This window comes from Orycteropus afer, unplaced genomic scaffold, assembly GCF_000298275.1.
Source record: "Orycteropus afer afer isolate SDZICR_OR568_19922 unplaced genomic scaffold, OryAfe1.0 scaffold00072, whole genome shotgun sequence".
Taxonomy (NCBI): domain Eukaryota; kingdom Metazoa; phylum Chordata; class Mammalia; order Tubulidentata; family Orycteropodidae; genus Orycteropus; species Orycteropus afer.
In genome coordinates, this window is record NW_006921659.1 from 3,107,655 (window position 1) to 3,118,439 (window position 10,785).

A 10,785-nucleotide genomic window follows, 5' to 3' on the forward strand; every position below is an offset into this window, starting at 1 on the left:
CTTTTAGATGAAATAATTTGTCTATTTAGAAAAAAAAAAAAGAATAGAAGAACTACTGTGTCCTCTGATTCTGTTTTTATCTGCTGGAAAATAATATGAAAATTTAAGTGATTCACAGAGACAAACTAAGCTTAAACTTACCTAAAGTAAAAATTGCTAGATAGGTCCACATTTTGGAATATTCGTAGATACCTTAAAAAACACAAAAACATATTAAATTCATGCAATACTGTTATTTTTGCACAGTGTCACATACACATATTTACATGTGTACATTAAAACTGAAGAATTAATCACTGGAGTAGGGATATCATCTGAAGCAGTTTCTAAGTCTGATGATCATTGATTGCTTCAGATACCCTTAACTTCGTAGGGTTGACCATTTCCTCCTCACTCATTATGCCACTGAGAGGGAAAGTCATGCACCAACACATATGGATACTTCTTTGGGCAAGACAGAAGTAAATACTGTTTCTGTTTTTATAATGTGCTTTGTAAATGCTCTGAGGTTGGAAAGAGTAACAAAAACAAGCAGAAGTGTGGGTCTCCATATTTTTCATTTGGAAAGTTTTTTAAACTGCAAAAAGAACAGAAGAAAAGTATCTGTGTATCTGCCACTGAGGATTAAGTGCTTGAACTTTTCATATTCACTTCAACTTTGAAAACCTTATGGAGAAAGTTATAACACATTATTAAAAGATTTATTCCCAGGTACCTTATAGTCTTTGGTGCTACTGTGAATAGGATCATTACCAATTTTCTAATTGGTTACTGCCAGTGTTTGGAAACATATGGTTCTTATTGTTGATCTTTTCTTCCATCTCCTTTCTGACTCTGTAAGTGGAAATCACCTAACAACAACTTTTATACCTAGTTTGCTAAAGACTTTTGATCATGCGAGGATACTGAATGTTGTCAAATATACTTTCTGCAAATATTAAGATGATCATATCTTCCCACCAATATTTTAATGTGGCAAGTTGTTCCAGTACTTTTTCTAAAGTTGACACAACCATGCACTGCATGACACAACATGCACTGTCATTATGCAGGAAAAGCTTAGTATTACTCTGTTTTACCTCCCAATGTTTTACCAAATGTTTTTAATTAAACAAATTATTACATTATATACCTTTTTAAGCTTTGTTGGAACTTTTACCTGTCTAGTAATATTTCTTCAGTTTGCCTACAAAACATTTTTAAATATTATTGTACCTTATCCTGGATGATGTTCTTTTACTACACAATATTAATCATATAACAATTTTACTCTTTAAAGACAGTCAGGTCACTCCGTGGATTTGGTTATGCTTTGACTGTGTTATAGATTTCACTACGTTTTGCTGTTCTTGGCTAAGGAATCATAAAGAAGGGGTTTATAAGTAATGTAAATCTCTTCAAATCTTTCCTATCCCTTGTAATCAAATGCACTCATCTATAGGATTTCAATTTCAATCAGTATACTATGACTGCCTGAAAACTATATGGGTCATAATTTTTCTTCAGTTGGTGTAACACAAGAGCCCTTTTTATTTGGTGCACTGTACTTATCTTCACTTGAAACAAATTTTTTTAACAATCTCACTTCAAAATCATCATCAGGGATCCAGAAAACTATTCTGTAAGTAGGTTTTAAATAAGAGAGCCACACCACCCTCAATCTCAGTTCATGTACTCAAAAATGTCACCTGACCTAAAAACTTGTAAACATGTCTAACTTAATTCAGTTTTGATCTTTATAATATTAAAATAAATCGATTCTTTTCTACCAATTTAATAGCCTTTTCCCAGAATCTGAAGACTCCAATAATTCCCCACACACACACAAGAAAAAAGTTACTTGGAAAGATTCAAATTTATAGGAAAACTGAACCAAAAAAAAAGAGAGCACAATGAACACCAGTATGCTCTTTAACCAAATTCACTGTTAAAATGTCTCTCTTTAGACACATACACTCACATACACACACACACACACACACACACACACACACACTTTCTCTTTAAATATACATGGCTGTTTTATTTTTCTAAAGCACTTGACAGTAAGTACCAGACATCATAGAAGAGCCCTGGTGGCACAGTAGTTAAGCACTCAGCTGCTAATTGAAAGGTTGGTGGTTCAAACCCACATAATGGCTCCAAGGGAGAAAGACTAACAATCTCCCTCCACAAAGATTACAGCCAAAAGAACCTTGTGGGGCAATTCTACTTTCTCACATGGGGTCACTTAGTCAGAATCGACTCAATGGCACCCAACAACAATAGCAACTGACATGAAACTTTATCCCTAAAAATTTCAGTATGAATCTGCTATGAACAAGGACAATCTCCTAAATACCTACAATACCATCACTATACCAACATTTAATAATGATTCAATATCACCTAGTACAGGCATGCATCACTTAGTATCTGTTCAGACAACGTCTGACTGCACTCTGACCCAACTCTGACCGCATATACCTGCGTGGTCTCATAAGGTTTTTTTTGTTTGTTTGTTTTAAAAGGGAAAGCAGCCTTCCTTTTGTTTATGATTTCCCCCAAATGATTTCAAAAACCCCAAACTCAGACTCTTGCAGCCCTGGACCGTGGGTGGGATACAGGCAGGTGAGGCAGAGGATATGGCCTGGCGCAGGCTCTCAGGCTTGGTCCCGCAGCCAGCAGGCGAGCAGGTGGCAGCAGTGGGCTGCTCCTGCTGCTTGGGCAACGAACAGCAGGCAGGGCGGGTCACACTCTGCTCCCTCCCTGCCCACTTCCTTTAGCTCCACTCCCTTTGCTGCATCCACTGCTGCTGCCAGTCCTCCGGCCTCCCCCTACAGAAGGAGCAGCTGCAGCCACTGTGGCAGCGGTGGCAAGAGGGGTAACCGCAGGAGCTGCAATAGCAACAAGGATGACTGGAAGCAGATGCCCATAGGTTTCTAATACGGTGTTTGCACAGTGTCCAAATTATGTAACATCTTATTTCACAGAACCTAAGCCACAGTATTTTCAATCGCTTCATATACATGTGAAAACTAAACAATGAATAAGGAAGACAGAAGAGTTGATGCCTCTGAATTGTGGTGGCGGTGAAGAATACAGCAAATACCAAGGAATGCCAGAAGGACAAACAAATCTATCCTGGAAGTAGTGCAGCCTGAATGTTTCTGGCCTAGAAGAGAGAACAGCCAGACTTTGTCTCACATACTTTGGTCATGCTGTCAGCTAGGACCAGTCCCTGGAGAAAGACATCATGACAGGTAAGGTGGAGGGTCAGCGAAAAAGAGGCGGATGCTCAACAAGATGGATTGACACAGTGGCTGCAACAATGGGCTTAAACACAGGAAGGATTGTGAGGATAGCGCAGAATCGGGCGGAGTCTCATTCTGCTGTACATACAGTCACTGTGAGTGGGAATCGACTCAATGGCACCTGACAACAACATTGTACAGAACATATGGTAGATGTTAAGCAATGCACACCTGTGTACAGTGGATACAAGGAGGCCTAGTGGTGTAATTGTTAAGTATTTGGCTGCTAACTGGAAGGTTGGTTATTCTAACCCACCAGGACCCCATAGGAGAAAGAGCTGGCAATCTCCTCCCATAAAGTTTAACCCGTTGTCGTCAAGTCAGTTCTGACCCAGAGTTGGACCCTATAGCACAGAGTAGAACTGCCCCATCGGGTTTCTAAGGTTGGAAAATTTATAGAAACAGACTGTCACATCTTTCTTGCTCAGAGAGGCTAGTGGGTTCAAACTGCTGGATTAACAGGCAGGCACTTTAACCACTGTACCATCAATACTCCCTCCATAAAGACTGCCCCCAAAGAAAGCCTAATGGAGCAGTTCTATCCTGTCGTACAGGGTCACGATGAGTCAAAATCGACCTCATGGCACACAACAGACACAACATATAGTCTATATACAAACTTCCCTAATAAAGTCCTTTGGATCTGTGGATGTATGTGCATGCATCCAGGATCTAAGTGTAATTCATGTGTCATGTCTCCTTAGCCTCCTAAAATCTAGAACAGTCCTATGGCTTTTTCTGTCTTTCATGGCATTGACATTCTTGAAGAATCCAGGCCAGTTGCCTTGCAGAAAGTCCCATAATGCGGATTTGTCTGATTATTTCCTCATGCTCAGATTCAAGTCAAATGTTTTTTTTGCAAGAAAACTCTACAGGTGATTCGTGTCCTTCCCAGTGCATCACATAACGTGAGTTTTTGTCTCTTTACTGGTGATGCTAAGTTTGTTCATTTTGTTAATTTTATCTGTCATTTTTTTTCCCTCATTATAAAAATACTTCTTTCTCTTTGTAAATAATAAAGAAAGTCAAGAAGTGATATGCTGAGACCGTGTGGTATCCTATTCCCCACAACAATCTTTCGTCACTACTGTGTATTCTTGCCAGAATTAATTCTTATAATGGGATTTCTAAAAGTCATAAAAATCTGAGCAAACATTTGAATTTTTTAACATTTATAATATTTATCAATATTATGAATATAACATTTATAATCCTTTGAATATATTTTGTGTTATAATTGGTCTATCACGTTACAAAAATAGTCAATAAAACCAGCACCTACCTAGCTTCATCAGGATGAGTAATTCGTACAGAATCATTGGGTATATAGATCATATTCGTATCTTCAATCTTATATATTGCATGGCCTCCAATATCTGCCATCTTCCTCTTTTTAGTTATTAACACAATATAATAGCCTTCTAAAAATCTGACGAAACCTATGCAATGAAAAAAGAAAGATAAGCACATTTTTTTATAAGCTTACTAATAATTTTAGATTTTATCAGATATATATTTAAAAGTCGAAACTCTTAATATGTATTTCTTACTTTATAATTTCTCTTCATGGTTTATAACCATAAAAATTTTCAATTATCTCCTGAATTATTCTCTGGAAAATTCTGCACTGACATGTATCTTACTTAAAAACATTAATTTAAATAATTTTATTTCATTCATTCATTCATTCCTTTACATTTAGTTTCCTTACAAATAGGATTGAAGTGCCTTGCAGAAATACACACAAGGTTAGTGCCAAAGGGGAAGGGAGGCCGCATCTTCTGACCTCCTCTAACCCCACAAGAGGAAGACCATCAGCAGCCTGTGAGGCCAGACATGCTGTCTCTTTCCTTTCACCAACCCTGGCACCAACCGTTCCTCCTGCAGCACCCACCACCTCTCTGCTGGGTTTGATAATTCACTGCAGTGGCCACACATAACTCACAGATAAGGGGGTTTATTAGGGAAGCAACAGACTATAATTTAAGTTAAGAAATGCACTCAGTCTCTTGCAGCCAGCAGTCTCACTTAGTAGCCAACAGTCTCTGTCAGTACTCTCAGGAGCGCATTTCTCTCAGCAGCACGTCTTTCTCAGCCACCAGTCAGAGAAACTCCTTCTGCCTCTAGGGCTCCTTTTGAGTCCTGGCCGAGTGGCCCAAACCAACCAATCCCAACATCAGAGTCCTACACACCTGAGAGAGAGTAAGCTTCCCAGAAAATTACTTCATGCTGCTCCCAACAGAAATACCCCAGGTGGATAACTTTAACATTCAGGAGTTACTGAATTACTTACTGGCAAATTCCACCATGGAGTTTACAAAGGCTTATGGCTAGAAAAGCCACACTATGTAATTTACTACATCACAGTTAGTAAAAGTAACAGTGGAAATTACGGTAAAGGAAAAAAAAGATGAAGCCAAGAATAAGACTGTTGTTGTGTACTGTCAATTCCAACTCTATGGCATATAGAGACCCTATACAACAGAGTGAAACTGCCTCATACCATTTTCTAGGCTAGCATCTTTATAGGACCAGACTGGCAGGTCTATTTTCCTCAGAAAGACGCTGGTGGGTTCTAATCACGAACCTTCTGGTTAGCAGCCAAGCACTTAACCATGGCGATACCAGGGCTCCTATGAATAAGATTAAACTCTCACTGCCACTGAGTCAATTTTGACTTGCAGCAACCCCCACTGGGTTTGCAAGGCTTAAATCTTTACTGAAGTAGATTGCCCCATCTTCCTCCTGCAGAACAGCTGGTGGGTTTGAACCGCTTACTTTTTGATTAGCAGTCAAATGCCTAACTCACTGTACTACCAGAGCTCCTTATGAATAAGATTTTAAAAAAACAAACCAACTCACTGTCGCCGAGTCGGATCCAACTCACAGCAACCCCTCCTTGGGGGTTTCCAAGGCAGTACCACTATGGAAGTAGATTACCCAATCTTCCTTGCAAGGAGTGGCTGGTGGGTTTGAACCGCCAACCTTCTGGTTAGCAGTCAACTGCCTTAGGCACTACGCCACCAGAACTCCCATGAATAAGATTAGTACATAAAAATACATCTTAAGGTCCCACTAGAGACTATTCTAGAGTACTATTCTCTATATTTGCCTTTGAGTTTTCTATTAGATAATGCAAAGAGGAACACACATTTAATTGTACTACATATAGTGTCATTTCAGGAAGTAGCATATTATGAAGAACCAGTGGTATTAACAGAAGTCCAAGCTTCATTGAAGGAATTGAAAAACAAGTCTCCAGGAATTGACAGAATACCCATTGACATATTTCAACAAATTGATGCAGCACTGGAGGCATTTACTTGTGTATGCCAAGAAATTTGGAAGACAGCTATCTGGCCAACCAACTGGAAGAGATCCATATTTGTGTCTATTCCAAAGAAAAGTGATCCAACAGAATGTGGAAATTATCAAACAATGTCATTAATATTATATGCAAGTAAAATACTGCTGAAGATAATTCAAAAATGGTTACAGCAAGGTAACCACTGGTTAATGGCTGATGGTTACACTGACAGGGAACTGCCAGAAATTCAAGCTGGATTCAGAAGAGGATGTGGAATGAGGGATATCATTGCTGATGTCAGATGGATCTTAGCTGAAAGCAAAGAATACAAGAAAGATGTTTACCTGTGTTTTACTGACTATGCAAAAGCTTCATAAGTCTTAACAAATTATGGATAACACTGCAAAGAATGGAAATTCCAGAACACTGAATTGTGCTCATGAGGAACTTGTACGTAACAAAGAAGCAGTCATTCAAACAGAAGAAAAGAATCCTGTTTAAAATCAAGAAAGGTGTGTCAGGGCTGTGTCCTTTCATTATACTTCTTCAACTTGTACGCTGAGCAAATAATCCCAGAAGTTGGGCTTCAGGATTGGGGGAAGACTCATTAACCTGCAATATGCAGATGATATACACTTGCTGAAAGTGAAGATGAATTGAAGCACTTACTGATAAAGATCAAAGACTACAGCCTTAAGTATGGATTACACCTCAGCATAAAGAAAACAATAATCCTCACAACTGAACCAATAAGCAACATCATGATAAATGGAGAAAAGACTGAAGTTGTCAAGGATTTCATTTTACTTGGCTCTATAAATCAACATCCATGGAAGCAACAGTGAAGAAATCAAATGATGTACTGCATTGAGCAAATCTGCTGCAAAAGACTTCTTTAAAGTATTAAAAAGCAAAGATGTCACTTTGAAGACTAAGGTGCATCTGACCCAAGTCATTTGTCTTTTTAGTATCCTCATAGCCATGTGAAAGTTGGACAATGAATAAGGAAGACTACAGAAGAACTGATGCATTTGAACTGTGGTGTTAGCAAAGGATATTGAATAAACTATGGACTACCAAACGAACAAACAAGTCTGTCTTAGAAGAAGTATAGCCAGAATGCTCCTTAGAATCAAGAATGGCCATATTTCATTCATCTCTTGTACTGAGGTCTTGTTATCAGGGGGACTGGTCCCTGGAGAAGGATATCATGCTCAGTAAATTACAGGGTCAGAGAAAAAGGGGAAGACACTCAGGAAGATGGACTGTCAGTGGCTGCAACAGTGTTCTTGAAGCATAGCAGTGACTGTAAGGATGGCACAGGACCAGACAGCATTATTCTGTTGTACAGTGTCTCTATGACTCAAAACCAACTCAGTGGCACCAAACACAAGAGCTTGAACCAATCAGTTCAGGCTAAGAGCAAGAGGGGCTACTCTCTGGAGAAAGACATCATGCTTAGTAAAGTAGAAAGTTAGCAATAAAGAAGGCCCTCAAAGAGGTAAATAGATACAGTGGCTACAATAATGGGCTCAAACATAGCAATAATTGTGAAAATGGTGCAGGACCAGGCAGTGCTTGGTTCTGTTGTACATAAGGTCACCCTGAATCCATACTTCTAGGTTCCTAAACTGTGAGAGAATAAATTTCTGTTTGTTAAAGACATCCACTTAGCCATCCACTTTGCAACTGCTTTTTCTCATTTTGAGTTGTGCTACATCAGCAACTGAAGGTCTTGAAAGCTTTATTCCATCCCTATCATTAAGGTCAACTCTATTTTGAGGAAGCAGCTCTTCCTCAGTTGTATTTTGAATGCCTTTCAACCTGAGGGGCTCATCTTCAGGTATCAGACAATGTTTCCCTGATATTTATAAGGTTTTCAGTGGTCAATTTTTTCAGGGAAAAAAAAATGGTCACTGAAAACCTTATAAATATCAGGGAAACATTTGTTCTTCTAGTAGTTCAGAAGCTAAGGGAGGCAAACTTGTCTGTCAGTTTGTCACCCTGTGGGGCTTGTACATTGCTGTGAGGCTTGAGGCTGTGCCACCGGTGTTTCAGACGCCAGCAGAGTTGCACATGGTGCACAGGTTTCAACACAGCTTACACATTAAGACAGACTAGGAAGAAGGAAGAAGCCATCCACTTCTCAAAAATTGGTCAGGGAACACCTTATGAATAGCAGAGAAACACTGTCTGATACATTATGGGACAACTTTATGAATAGCTTGGAAACATTGTCCAATACAGTGAAGGAAGATAAGCCCTTCAGGTAGGAAGACACTCAGAATAGGACTGGGAAAGAGCTGCCTCATCAGAGTAGAACCAACCATAATGATATGGATGAAGTAAGTATTTCAGGACCTCCATTTGCTGACATGGCATGACTCAAATTGAGGAGAAATAGCTGCAAACATCCATTGATAATCAGAATGTGGAATGTACAAAGTATGAATCAAGGAAAATTGGAATTTGTCAAAAATGAAATGGAATGCATAAAGACTGATATCCTAGGCATTAGTGAGCTGAAATGGACCAGTTTTGGCCACTTTTAATCAGACAACCATACAATCTACTATGCCAGGAATGACAAATTGAAGAGGAACAGCATGGCATTCATCATCACAAAGGATGTTTTGAGATCTGTCCTGAAGTACAATGCTGTCAGTGATAGGATAATATCCATATGCCTATAAGGAAGACCTGTTAATACTACTATTATTCAAATTTATGCACCAACCACCAAAGCCAAAGATGAGGAAACTGAAGATTTTTATCAACTTCTGCAGTTTGAAATTGACCAAACATGCAATCAAGATGTGTTGTTTATCACTAGTGATTAGAATGCAAAAGTTGGAAACAAAGAAGAATCACCAGTAATTAGAAAATTTGGCCTTGGTGACAGAAATAACACTGGAGATCACATGATAGAATTTTGCAAGACCAATGACTTATTCGTTGCAAATACCTTTTTTCAACAACACAAAAGGTGGCTATACACATGGACTTCACCAGATGCAGTACCCAGGAATCAGACTGACTACATCTGTGGCAGGAGGAGATAGAAAAGCTCAATATCTTTAGCCAAAACCAGGCCAGGAGCTGATTGTGGAACAGACCATCAACTACTCATATACAAGTTCAACTTGAAGTTGAAAACAACTAAAACAAGTCCACGAGAGCCAAAATATGACCTTGAATATATCTTTTCTAAATTTAGAGACAATCTAAATAGATTTGATGTATTGAACACCCATGACTGAAAACCAGAAGAATTATGGGATGACATCAAGAGCGTCATACATGAAGAAAGCAAGAGGTCATTAAAAATATGAGAAAGAAAAGACCAAAATGGATGTCAGAAGAGACTCTGAAACTTGCCCTTGAGTGAAAAGTAGCTAAAACAGATAGAAGAAATGACAAGATAAAAGAGCTGAACAGAAGATTTCAAAGAGCCGCTAGAGCAGACAAAGCCAATTACTATAATGAAATACGTAAAGATCTGGAGCTAGAAAACAAAAAGGAAGAACATACTCAGCATTTCTCAAGCTGAAAGAACTAAGGACAAAATTTAAGCCTCGAGCTACAATATTGAAAGATTCTATGGGCAAAATATTGAATGATGCAGGAAGCATCAAAAGAAGATGGAAGGAATACAGAGTCACTGTAAAAAAAAAAAGCTGGTCAATCTTCATCCATTTCAGCAGGTGGCATATGTTCAAGAACCAATGGTACTGAAGGAAGAAGTTGAAGCTGCACTGAAAGAATTAGCAAAGAACAAGCCTCCAGGAATTGACGGAATACCCACTGAGATATTTCAACAAACAGATGGCCTGCTGGAGGCACTCACTCGGTTATGTCAAGAGATTTGGAAAACAGCTACCTGGCCAACTGATTGGAAGAGATCCATGTTTGTACCCATTCCAAAGAAAGGTGATCCCACAGAGTGTGGAAATTATCAAACAATGTCATTAATATCGCATACAAGTAAATCTTACTGAAGGTAATTCAAAAACGATTGCAGCAGTATATTGACAGAAAACTTCCAGAAATGCAAGCTGGATTCAGAAGAGGATGTGGAATGAGGGATATCATTGCTGATGGCAGATGGATCTTGGCTCAAAGTAAAGAATACCAGAAAGATGTTTACTTGTGTTTTATTGACTATGCAAAGCCATTTGATTGTGT

The 10,785-nt window shown here is 38.8% G+C and overlaps 1 protein-coding gene across 1 annotated transcript in view; it reads right to left on the reverse strand.

Annotated features, from left to right (window-relative positions):
• Positions 1–10,785, reverse strand: part of FIG4 (FIG4 phosphoinositide 5-phosphatase) — a 186,153-nt gene that overhangs the window by 126,624 nt on the left and 48,744 nt on the right. The window contains exons 4-5 of the mRNA XM_007940808.2: positions 4,576–4,732; positions 142–192 (exon numbers count right to left, since the gene is read on the reverse strand). Coding sequence (XP_007938999.1) covers positions 142–192; positions 4,576–4,732 — 208 coding nt within the window. The remainder of the gene's footprint in view (positions 1–141; positions 193–4,575; positions 4,733–10,785) is intronic.